Genomic DNA, 16785 nt, shown 5'->3' with positions numbered 1-16785 from the left:
TGTGAACATATTAAAAAATAAAAGGTTATAAATTATTATTATTATTATTATTATTGATACTACACTACAGTACTCTCACAGTATTTATTTATTTATTGTACTCCAGTTGGTTGTGGGTTCTTGTCTCACTCCATCTGAATGTTAATTATAACACTCTGGCAACCCGGCCTGCCCCTCCCTGTGCCGCGGTGCATGCTGGGATGTGCAGTACAGGGCGGACTTCACTTCCTCTTTATTGAGCAGGAAGGAAAGTTAGTGTGGAGGAGAAGAGAAGTTCTGGTGTCGGTTCTGAGTCTCTCAGGCGGTGAAGCTGCAGTAAGTAAAGAGAGGGGCTGCGACCACACACCCTCCTGGGGGAGCTGGGGGGAAGGGGTGTTGTTGTTGTTGTGGTGAGAGGTGTTTTGTTTTGTGTTGTGTTTAAAGTGGTCAGTTGTGAATAAATATGGACTAATGTGTGTATTATTGTATTTTTCTTATTAACTGGCAGCTGATTATTAATTGAGTAATGAACAGGTATACTGGAGACGTTCTTTCACACCTGAATGACGTCACTGACTTAATTAATTGCAGTAAAAACAGCAGGGTTTTCCCTTTCCCAGGGCAGTGCACTGTTACAGCACTTTATTAAGGCTGAAGGGTTTAAGAGGGTTATAAAGGTGATGATGGTGTATGACGGAGTGTAACTGAGGACGAGGTGTTCCTGCTGACCTGCTCCAGGGAAACAGTGCAGGATGAAGAACATCCATCACAGGCCCAGGAAACATTTCTCTAATAGATGTTCACATCACTGCGCTCTTCTGCTGGAGATCATTGGGGTTCGAGTCTCGTTTCCTCTCAGCATCTCTTTTTATTAGAAAAGCAGGACTTGGGTGGTTAACATGACCTGAAGGTGATTTATTTTTCTTTAACAGCATGTCCCTAAGTGTTTTTTTCCTTTTATACCACGGCAATTTGCTAATTACTATTTTAATTAGTAAAGAACAAGGTATAGTTTTTATCTATTTAAAGATACATCTTTATCTCGGACCGTTCCAACGTACCAACTCGGGAGATTCCTCCAGAAACGTTACAGAAACCTGCAACGTGCAGCTGCCCTACTGTCAGAGCTGCTGTTCTATAAAATTAATCACCACCATCTGACCAATCAGAGTCCAGAACTCAGCAGCGCTGTGGTGTAAACAGTGTAGTCTGAGGTTTGATATACGGCACCACAAAAAAAAAAAAGGATGATAAATCCAGATATTTCTTCAGCTCAAGATGTACAGCATCCCTAACTGTCTGTCTGTCTGTCTGTCTGTCTGTGATAGATGTCTTCCTCTATCGTTGGTAAGCCGATCTCAGCAATAGCCTGGGCCTCCAACAACTCCACATGTCCTGCCCATTTTACCATGGTAACCATAGCAACACCATCCATTAGAGTTCCTAGAGCTAAAATATAGTAGAGCAGCTTTAATGTATTATGATCACGATGACTTATTGTTAATGTATTAAATTATTAATATAATAATGGTGTGTGTGTGTGTGTGTGTTCAGATTGCTATGACTGAAGATGGAGCCATTGCCAACTTCACCCGAGGCTTCGGTCTGAAATCTGGATACTTTCTGTGTTACAGCAAGGTGTTTTACCACACACACACACACACACACACACGCGCGTGTTCTGCTTTCCTGATTGTGCTTCACAGCTGATCTAAAACACATGAAGCTTGAGTTTGGCCAGTCATTGGCTTCACACACTGCAAACTCCACCCACGATACTTCCTGCTCTGGAATTCTTCGTGTGCAACCACGTGACAAAACAGTGTGACATACACACACACACCCGCCGCCATGTTGGATGATCTACAAATCTAAAATGCCGTCTCGTACAAACAATAACTGTGATGCATCTCCGACTTTCTCAAAACATTCTGATCCTCTGGAGTCCTCTGACACGTCGAGATTCAGAGAAAATGTTGAAATGTGTGGTTTTGAGCCGTATATGTTAAAGCTGTCCGATTATACGGAGGACTGAGCCTCATTACCACCGATTTGATTATTCTGATCTGTGTGAATTATCTCCTTCTACAAAAAAAAAGTGCATAAGTAAACCAAAGTTACTGGAACAGCGTCGTTAATCTCTCACCTGGCAAAGTTGACCCACACTGTTCTCGTTGTGTATCCAAACTCCCTCAGGTTTCTCGCGCTGCTTCTAATCTGGATTTCTTGGCAGCTCTTTTATTTATCCTGGTGCTTCTCGATCCTGCGAGATGAGTTTTCGTCTTGATCTTATCGTGTCCTAATGTGAGCGTTGAAGCCCAATCTGGATTTGTTTTATCGCGTCGATTTGCCGGAGCTCCTGCGAGGTGAGAAACAGTGTTCACGCTAAAGCTCAATTTAATCAGCAGAAAACGGCTTTAATTAGCAACGAACTCTTACCAGATATAAAGTGGTCACCACACACGTGCAGGTGTAATTGGCTTTTTCCTCAGTTAAGTCCTTATGGTGTAGGTTTTTGAACCACAGTGTACACACAGCATTCTCTGGACAGCTCTTCATCTGTTTTGTTGCCGTTTTTAATTATTTTGGGAATTCTTTCTGAGGAACCGTTTCTCTTTTGTTACGAGTAGCGTTTATTACTGCAAGTCTATCCTGCACACACAAAGTAGGCACTGTCTTTCTTCAAAGCCAAAGAAATCAAAAGAAAATCACAAAGCATTGCAGCAGCTCACACGTGAAGCGCCACTATCTTGGTTGATGTTTATCATCCAACATGGCCGACTTCCGGGTTGGAAAATAAGTGTGACGTCACTTGCGCATGATGGATTGCTGACCACCTTATCAGACACACAGCGTAACCTGCCAGTCAGGTAACTGACAATCCAGGACACGAGGGAGGCCTCCACATTCTTCACCATCAGCTTCTCACTCAGACACACTGGCTGTATGGTGGTGAAAGCACTGGAGAAGTCAAAGAACATTACTCTCACAGTGCTCACCGATTTGTCCAGGTGGGAGTTGGTGTGGTCTAGCAGGTAGATTATGTCCTCAACTCCGAGTCCGGTCTAATGCCGCTTTTCCACTACCAACGCGGCTGAGTCGGGCTGAGCCGTGCCATGCTGAGTTGGGCTGAGTCAAGCTGAGTGGGGCTGTCGGAGTTGCATTTCGACTACAACCGTGCTGGCTGGAAGTGGGTGGACACATTGGGTGGAGTTAGCGAAAGTGGGTGGACGTCACGTGATGTCGTTAGGCGGCGCAAACAGTGACATCAGTGAGCTTTTAAGCGGTAGTCTCACGACCCGGATAGGAAACAATAAACATGAAGGACATGGAGTCGTTAGTGTTGCTGGTCTTGGTGCTGTGGTTTGTTGTCACCGACAACGCCAACAGATACTGGCAAGAGCGTATAGATGAGGCGAGGCGCATAAGGCTTCAGAAATTCTCATAATTCGTAATTATTCTTCCGGGTTTACAGTGTTGACAGATCCCAGCGTGCTCGCGGGGCGTGTGTGGGCATGTGAGGACACTCCTCCTTACCAATCAGTGCGCAGGGGAGTGTCTCCTCATGCCCCTAGCCCCACTCGGCTCGGTTTGGCTCGCTTCAGCCCCACTCCAAAACCGTGCGAGTTTTGGGTGCTGAGTAGGGCTGAAGCGAGCTGAGTCGTGCTGTTCTGAGGTAGTCGAAACACGAGCCGTGTCGGGCTGAAGTGAGCTGAAAAAGGGTAGTGGAAAAGGGCCATTTAAGAATGAGCCGGCCATGGGCTGGAGCTGCTCCAGAAAGTCTCTCCACGGTCTTCATAAAGTGAGACGTCAAAGCCATCAGCCTGTAGTCTGTGGCGTCTTCAGCACTGGGATGAGGCATGATGTCTTCCACATCATGGGGATTTTCTGAAGTCTCATGTTGAAGACATGATGCAGTGCTCCACATAGCTGGGGGTCACAGGCTTTGAGCACCCTGGGGCTGACAGCCTTGTGTGAGTGGAGACACTTCAACTGTCTTCTCTTCATGGAGGTTTCAGGTGGGGGAGGAGTGGTGGTGTCAGTTTGTCGAGGACAGATGCTCCAGGAGATGTGGGTGGGTGGATGGATAATGCAATCACTTGACAATGGTGAGTCATTAGGAAGTTGAAGGAGGGGTGGAGGTGTTGATGGTGGACTTGATGGTGCTCCTGAGCAGATAACAGATGGATTGGGGGGGATGGGCAGTGGACATCAAATCTATTGAAAAACATATTTAATTCATTGGCTTGAGCCACTCTGTTACCCATCGGTCTGAAGCCTGCGATAGTCTACCTGCCATTCCACACTTCTCATGTTATTCTACTGGAGTTTCTGCTCTAGTTTCCTCCTGTACTTCAACTTAGTCTCCTGATCTTCACTTTCAACTCCACCTGGATGGTCCTCCACTCCTCCCTACTGCCAGCTCTAAAAGCCCTCCTCTTGACATTGAGAAGGACCTTCGTGTCCGTTATTACCAATGGCTTGTTATTTGAATAACAAATTAGTCTTTTCTTGGACAATGCAATCCACACAGAAGGTGATGTGATCTGTAATGTACTCTTTGAGCCCATCAGTGTCCTGTCCGTGTGGGTCACATGGTGCCTGCTTGTCTGTAGCCTCAAACCAACCCTGAAGTGTCTCAGAGGCCTCCTGTGAACACCTCCTCACTGTCCTTGTGGTTGCAGGTTGTCTCTTCACTAGGGGCACATAGCAGGGGTTAAAGATCATAGGCAACAATTTTCAATTTATGCACATTTGAAACTTTATGTTAAAAACCCTCTGTAATTTTCTTCTGGTCCCAAGAAGTATTGTTAATAATGAAAATAAGTTAGCGCGGATCGCGGCGAATTTCTCTTCGGCTATTTTGGTGACCACTTGGCGCGTGACGTCATTTCAAGGCAAGGCAAGTTTATTTCTATAGCGCATTTCATACCCAGTGGCAGTTCAATGTGCTTTACAGAGGTAAAAGCAAAACAGTAAACAATAGAAAATAAAATTACATAAAATAAAGGGGGAAGAAGAGAGAAAAAAAAAGAATCAAACAATAGTAGAAATAAAATAATAAAATGAAGTAAAAGTTCAGTAAAAAACAGCAGAATAGAATAAAAGTTAAGTAAAGTTTAAAACATGTAAAGATGATGATACTTATCGGTTAGCAGAAAGCATCTGAGAACAGCTTGGTCTTTAGTCTAGATTTGAAGCTGCCAACAGCAGGAGCATTTTTGATGTCCTCTGGCAGTTGGTTCCATAGCTGTACTGCATAGTAGCTAAAAGCTGCTTCACCACACTTTGTTTTAACAACAGGTTTTAACAGTAAATTTTGCTGCTGCGATCTGGTAGATCTGATTGGGTTAGGCCGCTGCAACATATCAGAGAGGGAATTGGGCCCTGTACCATTTAGAGATTTGTACACCAACAGCAATTCTGTAGCTTACTGGAAGCCAGTGAAGGGACCTTAGAATTGGAGTAATGTGCTCTGTTCTTTTTGTTCGTGTGAGAACCCTCGCCGCTGCATTTTGAACCAGCTGAAGATTTGATTTCAAGACAAACAAACCGCTTGAGTTGAGTCCACTTCCGTTTACTTACATTGCCGTTCAGCTTGAGTGCAGACGTGCGTTCGGGAATTTCCAAAGAAAACCCCCATGCCTTATTGTTGTGCAGTGAACTGTAACAACGGGACCGGTTCAGGAAGAAGCTTTTACCTTTTACCGAGAGAGGAGAAGAGGCGGAGAGAGTGGATTGTGCACGTGAAGCGAGAGGGTTGGCTTTTTGGGTCGTTCTTCTAGAAAATCAAGTTGATATTCTATGTTCCACCTCTGACCCTTGCCTATGACCTTTAAAGTCATCTAGATTATGGCCCGACCTACCCGGAGGGGGGAGGGGGAGGACCTGTATGCATCCTTAAAGGAGATGCGCAGAACCTTTTATTTTTAAATAAATTTGAGTGGATAGTATCTCCATCCTTGACTCTTGTATGCTGCATAATTGGGAATAAAATGTATATTTTTGAGAGTTAAAATCGACTGCAAAGTTGGCATTCGAGCTGGCTGGCTCAGCTGGGCAGCCAGCTTTGAGTGTGTAACGTCACAACGGGAACCGGTGCTATAGACCAAAGCCAGACTCGGCAGGCGAGAGCGGTTGCAATGGCCTCTTCGTTCGGATTTATTGGAGATCCTTCGGATTCCTCAGATAGCAATACATCTGACTGTGATAGTCCTGAAATTGGAGTGTGTATAGATGCTACTGCTATACACGTAGAACCGTATCAGTTCAAACCATCAGAAAGTGAATCTGATGGTAACACGCCGGCCACGGAGGCCCCCGCCTTACGAAATAAAGCCAGAGAACAAAGTTGTCTAGAGAATTAGATGGAATTGAACTGACATGACTTTTTTTAAGTATACAGTATTTATACATATTGTACCACTGGACAGTTATTTATCTTCATACTGCCACCTTGCACACTGTCAATTTTTATGTTTAATGTTTATTATTGATAATAATAATAATAATAATAATGTGTTTAATTGTACTTCTCTGCGTGCCTTTAAATTGCCCCTAGGGAACAAATAGTGTTTTGAATTTGAATTAAAACAGGATGGGCATTATAACTTATGCAACATGCATGCATTCAAGGCCGGATTAACTATATGGGCCTGCAGCACAGTGCCCAGGGGCACTAACCACTCACAGCCAGTGGGGGGGCACCACATGACAGAAACTTTTAAAAATATTTTTCCGTGAATGTTTGTACACTTAAAAACACTTGACATTGTTAAATAGTCATATATAATTCATTATGAACACTAATTTCATAAGAACAACAACAATAATCATAATTCTGAGCAAGAGTGCCCTATGTGACCATTAACCCCCCTTTCCTCAACCTGTCAGTTGAGCCAGTCCACCTACGGTGAAATGCATCAATTTTTTAAAAACCGCGGTAGAAATGAAAAATGGACAGACATCAATTGAGTGGTTGTGCGAAGAGAAAATTAAAAAAGAGACTCCAGGCGTGTAGCTGCAATTAAAAATGTTCCAGTGTTAGATCTTTTTTTTTTTATAAAAACATCAACTGCTGTCACTACCAGCGCTGAAGCCGAAGCTAGTGAAATCAGCGATGCTAGTGAGGGAGATGGCCCTGCTAGCACTAGCCGGGGAGATGCTACAACCACAGCCAGCGTTAGCCGAGGGGTCGGCGACGACGAGGATCCCCTTGAGGAAGATGGGAGTGAGGGAGACCCCGGGGAGGAGGATATGTGCGAAGCCACTTTAAGCCAGGTAGAGATCAGTTCACACCATGGTGATGAGAAGGAAGACGAGGGTGTTATGGATGTCAACCCAGCGCAGCCGACGCCAGTAGAACACTTCTCTATTTCAACTGATCCTGCGCTATGGGGAGATCTAACGGAGTTGAAAAAAGAACTGGCTGTTGCTAATGGTCCCGCCACCTACCACAACCGGGCGGCTAAATATGCAGTATCCGCACGGCACGACGGTAAGAAATATCCATTTTAATATGGATAGAATAGAGTATGGATGCTTTGAAGGTTTTTGAGACATACAAATATATGCTGCTCATTTTTGAATAAGACATTTCAATATGCCTACATGGATATCGTTGGTTGTTTTCAGTGAATTTGATGGGCTGATGTAGCCTACTGTACTGAATACATTTTCAATGAGGAAGAATGACCTTGTTTATGTGTACTATTGTTTATGTATATGCTACTATTTTTGACAGCAAAGGGCAAGGTTTGAGAGTGTGTGCAGGAGGTTACTGAACGTGTGCACGCGGGGTGGGGGGGGGGGGCACTTGAGGTATAGTGCCCAGGGGCACTGCATTGAGATGAACTGAGACAATCACATTCTGAAGCAAATTAAATAATCTTATACCGCTAACTTAAACACACAATACGAGTTACATGGATTAATCTAAATGCAGGTAAACAACGAGTGGTGTTGTGATGTAGCCAAATGAGAGTCGGAGCTTACCCGTCTGTGTTCTCACTTCTTGAAGGCTGATGTTGTGGCTGATTGTTTTGAAACAATCTGACTTTCAGTTCTTCGTTCATTCACTTCTTACATGTAAGGGTGAGATATTGCTGCTGAGGCGAGCATATCCAGCTAAGAAATCAGACGGCTGCTCCACTCATTCTCCATTTTCTCCAGACTGAGTACTCCACCATTACTGCTTGGCTCACACTCCAGGAGAACTGGTGCAATTGAACTTACTTTCTTTTCCTTTAATTGTTGGTACTGCACCCTCTTTCAATATGGACTTGTAGCCAACGTTGCTCAACAGATCAGAGGTTTCGTTTGAGTCCTCAGTAAAATGTGCAGAGCAGAGGAGAGACCGCTTCGTAGGCGCCCAATGTGCCCGTGAACTTCTTGCAAAGCACACCTAAATCTTTGCAGTTTGAACATTCTTGGGCCATGAATGCAACGTAAATCCACCTTCTGTCATGTTGCTGCACCGGCCAGCAGCACATCTACATGGCATGGCGATAAATTAGCTCAAAATGGAGGCTCGGAGTTGCAGTCAGCTCTGTGTTTTAGTATAGCGGAAATGGCGATGAGACCGATAGACTTCCTGCTGTGATGTCATGGATGTCAAGGTCATTCACTCAGACCGCTACCTATATAAATCACTTTAATCATAAAAATTACTATTTTAGATTTCATAGCTCTCCTATGATCAACTAAAATTTTATTGTATATTTGTGCAGTGACGACAAAAGCATTCCATTCTATTTTATTCTTATTGTTAACGCTTAAAACTATTCCTGTGCCATTCTTGAGGTCTCAAGGCATTTATAAACAAAAAGTGAGGCCATGGTTCTGCGTATGTGCTTTAACTTTAGCATACAACAAGTCCAAGGTCTTCTCCTCTGTAGTGGGACAGTTTCCATACTGGGTGAAGTTGGACAATGTTTTTTGTCCATGTTGATGTGGGTAAAGTCCCCCAAAATGATGGCATTCTGGTATTTAATTTGGAGTCCACCCGTGGTGATATGAATGGCATGACGTTGGGTGGGGCATAAACAGCCACAACGATAGCATGAGACATTTCCACAGCATGTTTGATTCACTTCTATAAGTGAGTCGATTCAGTGTCAGATTGCTTTCTGACTAATTCCATTCCAACCCAATAAACACTGTGGATATGAAACCACTCGAGAGAAGCACGCCAGGGTTCCGGGGTTGTTAGATTTTGTGTTCTGTGGTCAGATTAGTCTGGTTGAGGGTAAAGTAAACCCTGTACTCAAATGCTGGTAGGATGAGGAGAACGTGTCCAGGTCCTCATAGCAGCACTTCATGGAAAATAAGTGTGTTGTAGTTGACTAACTTGAAGCTGTTGACCATGTTGAAACAATAAACGATGGCATTTCTGCTTCCAGAACTTTATATATAAATATCACACACACCACTGTGAAAATTCAGGTTTGTCTCTGTGTGTGTCAGGATCTGTCAGGTGGAATGGTGGTGTCTGATGTTCAGATGATCTCTGAGAAGGATGTGATTCCTCACGGTTACTGCTACATCCCTGAGTTCATGGAGTCCAGTAAGACCTTACACACACGCATGCGCGTGCACACACACGACAATCTCACTGCAAACTAAACTCACATTTTTTTTTTTGTGTGTGTGTTAGGGTCCTCTGTGTGGAAGAAGAAGCGAGTGTGTGTGCGTATCGTTCCTGTGGACAGTGTAACAACTGCCGTTCTGGACATCCGAGTGACAGCCAAGAGCAAGATGATGCTTCCGCAGTACACCTGCCTGGGGTGAGGGGTGTGTGTGTGTGTGTGTGTGTGTGTGTGTGTGTGTGTGTGTAAAAGTAAAGGCTTGGTGTGCATACGTACTCTGACGATCCTAGGGTTATTAGCTCATCCGGCCGATAGGTGATGAGTTTATGACGACGTCTGTCTGTTGTCCACGTTTCACAAAGTGTCACTACTTCTCTCAATTCTTCACTGATCTTTTTGGCAGGAAGGTAGGTCTGCGTATAGTTTCTACCCAAATTTGCATACTTGCAATTAATAATGAAGATATGTTGTAATTAATCAATCCCTAATGAGCAGTTTCCACACATCACTTATTCTCTCTCAATTCTTCACCGATTTTGGTTCTTTCTGGCAAATATGTCGGTATTCCTCGGGTGGATATAACTTCTATCGATCGATTGATTGTGAATACAGCTGATATATACACACACACCCCCAGAGCAGTGGGCAGCCATACTACAGCACCCGGGGAGCAGTTGGGGGTTCGGTACCCTACTCAAGGGCACTTCAGCCCAAGGCCGCCCCATGTTAATCTACTGCATGTCTTTGGACTGTGGGGGAAACCAGAGCACCCGGAGGAAACCCACACAGAGAACATGCAAACTCCACACAGAAAGGCCCTCGCCAGCTGCTGGGCTCGAACCCAGAACCTTCTTGCTGTGAGGCGACAGTGCTAACCACTACACCACCGTGCTGCCCTGGGTGTTTTAAATTGAAAGAGTGTATAGAGCTTGCAACATTCCTTACATAAGGTGGCCCACTGTAGATCATTCCTTCTGGACTAGACGGGGCCGGAGTGAGCTACGCCGTTCTGTTGTGATGCCATGTTAGCTTGTGGTGGAATCTCCCACCGTTCCAGGCTCATGGGTCTACAACCTTCTGAGGACCTGAAACCTCTCTTGAAGGATCACTGCTCACTTCCTGGATGGGATTCTATTCTGTTTCTTCAAAAACCACAACTTCACCTGAATGATGAATCCTTCTCATATTGGATGGTTAGAGATTCCGGAAAATTCTGAAATAACAAAAAGCTGATCTAAACATGTAAAGTAGGCGTGACCCTGTCAGGTTCTCAGTTTGATTTTGTTTCTGCAGCCAAATCGCACGCTGTAAAAGAATTCTTTGGTCATAACATGATTTATGACGGTGTGATTTTCTGATGAAAACCTTGGCGTGAGCGCTGCCACAGAGCTCCTCTAAAATCCATCAGTAGGAGGATGGTGAACTCACAGGACTGATAATGGAGAGGACAGAAAGTCTTCTTATGACTTCACGCCCACTGTTGATTTTCTTGAATCCCACACGTTCTCTCATGGTGTGTTGGAGAACTCGGCTCAGAGGTTACTGCAGTCCCGGTGAAGACCTCAGTGCTCTGCTGAGATCAGTGTGTAAAACAGTCAGACCTGAACGTGTTGGTGCTCTGGTTACTGCTCGTGATCTTCAGAAGAACCCGTTCGGATACTCCGGCCCTCTGTGGATACGGATACGATTAAAGAACCCGATCTGTCCAGGCGCCGCTGTAAAGCTTCAGGAGCATAATGTCACGCTGAATGTTTCTCTTCGCTCCTTCTGCTCCACTGCACTCGTTTTATGCGCAGGTTTTAACGTCCATCTTTCTTCACCTGTGTTAAAATGTGTTCATGAAATTTGATGTATAACTTAATATTTTGAAGTGAATATGTGATGATGGATAAACAGGAAAAAACCCAGACACTGTTTATTCACCGTCTCAGTCTCGGGTTTTTAGTTGACTTGTAATTAAAGCTTCATCACTTCCACTGTCTCCGCCCATCATGTTTATTCACATGGTGGTACATGAGGCTTTTAGCTTTCTTGAGTGTGTGTGTTTTTGTTTGCAGGGACATTTTGGGCTATGTGCTGTGGTGTCAGAAAGGCTTGTTCTCGTCTCCGGTTCCTCAGGCGAAGCCTCGCAGTCTAAGCATCGACATGCGGCATCTCTCTCTGGAAGCCACCGCACCGCTGCCCCTCAAACCCAAGTGTGTGTCTCGAAATTCACAAAAAGTTTCACTGAGTGACATTTCCTTTTTATCACCTGATCAGCAGGATGTTAATGGGACAAAAATCATTTTCTTGTGTGAAAGACAGAATTGTATTTCCTGCATATTGGACACCAAAGTTATTCAGCTTTTTAATCTCTTTATTTTTTTTAATGATTTTACTGTGGCTCGAGAGCTTAGTCAGTCAGTGTGATCAGATATCAGTGTTGTCATGGTTATATTACAGTGGTGGTTGAAAGTTTGTGAACCCTTTAGAATTTTCTATATTTCTGCATAAATATGACCTAAAACATCATCAGATTTTCACACAAGTCTGAAAAGTAGGTAAAGAGAACCCAGTTAAACAAATGAGACAAAAATATTGTACTTGGTCATTTATTTATTGAGGAAAATGATCCAATATTACATATCTGTGAGTGGCAAAAGTATGTGAACCTCTAGGATTAGCAGTTAATCTGAAGGTGAAATTAGAGTCAGGTGTTTTCAATCAATGGGATGACAATCAGGTGTGAGTGGGCACCCTGTTTTATTTAAAGAACAGGGATCTATCAAAGTCTGATCTTCACAACACATGTTTGTGGAAGTGTATCATGGCACGAACAAAGGAGATTTCTGAGGACCTCAGAAAAAGCGTTGTTGATGCTCATCAGGCTGGAAAAGGTTACAAAATCATCTCTAAAGAGTTTGGACTCCACCAATCCACAGTCAGACAGATTGTGTACAAATGGAGGAAATTCAAGACCATTGTTACCCTCCCCAGGAGTGGTCGACCAACAAAGATCACTCCAAGAGCAAGGAGTGTAATAGTCGGCGAGGTCACAAAGGACCCCAGGGTAACTTCTAAGCAACTGAAGGCCTCTCTCACATTGGCTAATGTTCATGAGTCCACCATCAGGAGAACACTGAACAACAAATGGTGTGCATGGCAGGGTTGCAAGGAGAAAGCCACTGCTCTCCAAAAAGAACATTGCTGCTTGTCTGCAGCTTGCTAAAGATCACGTGGACAAGCCAGAAGGCTCTTGGAAAAATGTTTCTAATTTCAAATTCTAAAGGAAAATGTCAGGACATCTGTCCATGAACTGAATCTCAAGAGAAGGTGGGTCATGCAGCAAGACAACGACCCTAAGCACACAAGTCGTTCTACCAAAGAATGGTTAAAGAGGGATAAAGTTCATGTTTTGGAATGGCCAAGTCAAAGTCCTGACCTTAATCCAATGGAAATGTTGTGGAAGGACCTGAAGCGAGCAGTTCATGTGAGGAAACCCACCAACATCCCAGAGTTGAAGCTGTTCTGTACGGAGGAACGGGCTAAAATTCCTCCAAGCCGGTGTGCAGGACTGATCAACAGTTACCACAAACGTTTAGTTGCAGTTATTGCTGCACAAGGGGGTCACACCAGATACTGAAAGCAAAGGTTCACATACTTTTGCCACTCACAGATATGTAAAATTGGATAATTTTCCTCAATAAATAAATGACCAAGTATAATATTTTTGTCTCATTTGTTTAACTGGGTTCTCTTTATCTACTTTTAGGGCTTGTGTGAAAATCTGATGATGTTTTAGGTCATATTTATGCAGAAACATAAATTCTAAAGGGTTCACAAACTTTCAAGCACCACTGTATATGTGGGTGTGGCCTTACTCTTTTCCCAAACGCTAAACTTTACCCTCTTTTCACTCTCCATAGCAACCAGCTGTCTCAACCCCCACCCAAGGTCAGCCGTCGCCGTAACACCCTGGGGAATCCGCAAACCACTGAGAAGGCGTCGGAGAGCAGCAACATTTATGGTATTACAGGTAACAAACACACACGAAAGTCCAAGTCCACACACAGACAAGGTTGAGATCCCTTTTTTTTTTTTTTTTTTTTTAAATTAACTTCCACCAAAACTAACTTGTTCCTAAATTAATTTTTATCCACGGGTAATTCTGAGGTTACAATGACAGTAAGTGTGTGAGTGAGACACGGTGCAGTGAAAGAATTCAGAGGAAAGAAGAAAAAAGGTCCCAGGTCTGAACCCTGAGGTGCACCAAGGGAGCTGTGATCCAGCTGCACACACTAAACTTTATTCAGTTTAACACTTTTTTTTTTTTTTTTCTTTTCACCACTCAGCGATGGATGGAGTTCCTTTTGCTCTTCACCCCAAATTTGAAACTCAAGCTGCCGAGAAGGTAAAACAAAAACTTGAAAAATCACAATAAATCTTTCATTCACTTTCAAAGAAACAAAACTTCTCATACTGGACTGTTATACATGCGCTCTCTCTCTTTCTCAGATGTCCATCTCTGCTCTGGATAATATTCGTATTAAATCACTCCAGGACATAGAGCACGAGGTGAGATGCTGTTAGATCCCCCCCCCCCCCCCCCCCCAGTTAATTTTTTGGCTTGTCATTTAAGAATCGCCTGATTTTTAATCAGTCTTTGCACTTTTAAAGACATTACCACATTTGCATGCTGGAAGCTGATTGGTTTTTGTATGTGATGATGTAAATTCAGTCCTCGGTTGGCTTGTTCTCTCTCCGCAGTATAAATACACGTTCGCAGTCGAGGAACAGGCTGCCACGAGACCCCGCTCCTAGGTGACCTCACTCCTGTAAACCCTGCCCACCAATTATACTCGACTCTGGCTTTTTATTTATATTTTTGTGACACAAACTTTCTCACAAACATTGCTAATGATGACCAAAGGATTTTTTTTTTTTTTTAAACGTGTCCTGTGCATGTCCTGTCTGATTGTTAGTCCTCGTTTACTCTCATTAACACAACACTGAATTTCTCCATTTAAAGGGGAAATTTCTCACCGAGTCCTGAGTGAACGTGAGCACGGCTCCTTCAGTGTTTATCAAAATCATTCCTCACAGAGCGATGGTTTGATTTTATTTGCCATGTTCATAAAGTGAAGTAAAGGATGAAAAAATACGGCCTTTTGAACGAGACAGACTTTATTAATGCTGCCTGTGTAGGTGCTGTTAAACTTAACGCTAAAGATTCCAATATTACAACATAACACATTTTATTATTATTATTATTAGTAGTAGTAGTAGTATTATACTGTTGCCAGATTGGGAATTTCCAATCCAAAAGGTTTATATTTATCCACACTATGGGAAAACTCTTTGGGAGGGGGGAAGCTTTATTGAAATGATCCAATCACGTGACCCCACAGGGTCGTGACCCCACTCAGCTCTGTGTTTTTCATAATTCTATCAACAATTAACAAATATTTCATTAGTGAAGCAGAAGTCTGTTTTTATGTGCTAAGCTGTAATTTGTTGTTATTGTCATGGGTACATTTACTTTATTACATTAGTCATTTCAGTGTGACAGTCATGCACAACCGCCAGCCAATCACAGATGAGTATTTTCAGGGCCTGTGGCGTGTTCCGGAATAAACTCCTCCACAGTACCGAGGGCACTGATGCTCTGTACTCTTTCACTTGTTTCGCACTGATTGACCCAACTGTTAATCTGACACTACATTTTAAATGAAAAACTGCGATATAAACACTAATAAATCAGTTTAGCTGTGTGACGTTTGCACCATCATTCACCTTTTCTCCAGAAAGAGGCGGAGTAGCTGCAGGACTTCATTCCAGCCAATCAGAAGCTTAAACAGCTGGAATGCGGTGTGGCTCCTGCTGGATTGGAACAAAAGCCTGCAGCCACTCCAGCCCTTCGTGGACGAGATCAGACACCCTTCCATATATGGTCAGGTGAGGTGAGGTTAATGACCATCTCTGCCTCAATTGGCCAATCAGAATCCAGGATTCCCCATACCTGTGTAATCCCTCCCCCATACCGTGATGCCTGCCCCGTTCTCCAGAATCGCACTCTGAAGTGTGTACTTGTTTGTACTATGTATGTCGTAAGTGAAGGAAAAAATAAATGCCCCCCATGGTCATGGTTTTTGCTGCCTGATGGAACATTCTAATATCATGATGCAAAGTTTCTGGTCGTTTTGTTATCTGTAATGTTGTGATATGTAAATATGTGTCTGTTTTAATTAACCAGATCTGTGGAATGGAGATGTAGTGAGTTACAGGTTTACTCTGAAATAATAACTAATAATTTCTACTGGTGTAGGAAACAAGCAATAAACTTAAACACACCCCATCTGGGTACCAGACTGCAGCCACACTTCCTTTAGGGTTTTTTTTTTTTTAAAGAAATGAGTGAAAGGACTTTTAATTTCCAAGTATTTAAAAACCTGTATCTTTTCATTTATTGTAATTTTTAATATGACACGATATATGAAGGTGAAATGTAGAGTAAATGCAGAAAACAAAAAGATCTCCTCCTCCTCCCCCCCAAAAAAAAAAAAGTTGGTGTAATTGAAAAGTAATTCACATCAAGCTGTCTATCAAAAAGCAAAAGTTTTACAAAGCTTATGATGTATTTCATGTGATTCTCAGCTATATATTTTTTTGTAAAGTTGTGGTTATCAGTTAAGACCATAAATTATTTTAATTGTGTTTTTTTTGTTGCCAAAATACAGAAACATCCTGTCAGTGTTTGTTTTCTAGAACACTCTGGTCTTGTTGTGGGCTCTGGAGGCTTCAGGTAGTTTAACACTATTGAAAGCTTCTTTATATTGCTTTTGGTTTATAATCACATTATTGATTTAAACATTTGTATTTATTTAACTTTTTTTTAAATGTTAGAAGCAAAGTTTAAAGGGTGAGTTTGTTCATGTCTGTAATAAATGTCTGTATTAAATGTACTTTTGTGCTTTGGAACAATTAGGGTTTTTTGGAGAACCTGGTTCAGTGCAGAGATGCACCTGGTTCTGTTACGAGTTGTAAAGTCAAATCATAAAGTATGAAATAAAGTGTGTTAATGATGATTTTAAAGAATTTATCTAATTTTTTACTTTAAACAGGGAATGTTCAACTGGGAGTATTATAACAGATGGATGCTTGGAAAGATGGATGGATGGATAGTTCAATGGATGGACAGAGGGCTGCATGGATGCTCATATTGATGAGTGGATGGCCAGAT

At 42.9% G+C, this 16785-nt stretch overlaps 1 protein-coding gene across 2 annotated transcripts; it reads left to right on the top strand.

Moving 5' to 3' along the window:
* Positions 1-219: 219 nt before the first annotated feature.
* On the top strand, positions 220-16630 carry mvb12a (multivesicular body subunit 12A). Of its 2 annotated transcripts, none has more exons than XM_060899322.1 (10): positions 220-315; positions 1308-1391; positions 1534-1617; positions 9445-9544; positions 9635-9764; positions 11624-11761; positions 13472-13572; positions 13898-13956; positions 14061-14120; positions 14313-16630. In XM_060899322.1, exons 2-10 carry the CDS (start codon positions 1308-1310, stop codon positions 14364-14366), a joined length of 810 nt encoding a protein of 269 aa, XP_060755305.1. In that variant the 5' UTR covers positions 220-315; the 3' UTR covers positions 14367-16630. The 2 variants fall into 2 exon arrangements, with proteins under 2 accessions (XP_060755305.1, XP_060755304.1); XM_060899321.1 differs by having other exon boundaries at positions 13472-13581.
* Positions 16631-16785: the final 155 nt, after the last annotated feature.

The sequence above is a fragment of the Neoarius graeffei genome, chromosome 18 (genome assembly GCF_027579695.1).
Source record: "Neoarius graeffei isolate fNeoGra1 chromosome 18, fNeoGra1.pri, whole genome shotgun sequence".
Lineage (NCBI taxonomy): Eukaryota > Metazoa > Chordata > Actinopteri > Siluriformes > Ariidae > Neoarius > Neoarius graeffei.
Note: the sequence above shows the minus strand (reverse complement) of the source record. Positions and strands in the feature narration are given on the sequence as shown.

Coding starts and splice junctions, on each gene's coding strand:
- mvb12a (XM_060899321.1), top strand. CDS start 1,308: ATGTCTTCCTCTATCGTTGGTAAGCCGATCTCAGCAATAGCCTGGGCC. Junction 1,392..1,533: donor GTCCTGCCCATTTTACCATG/GTAACCATAGCA, acceptor GTGTGTGTTCAG/ATTGCTATGACTGAAGATGG. Junction 11,762..13,471: donor CCGCTGCCCCTCAAACCCAA/GTGTGTGTCTCG, acceptor CACTCTCCATAG/CAACCAGCTGTCTCAACCCC.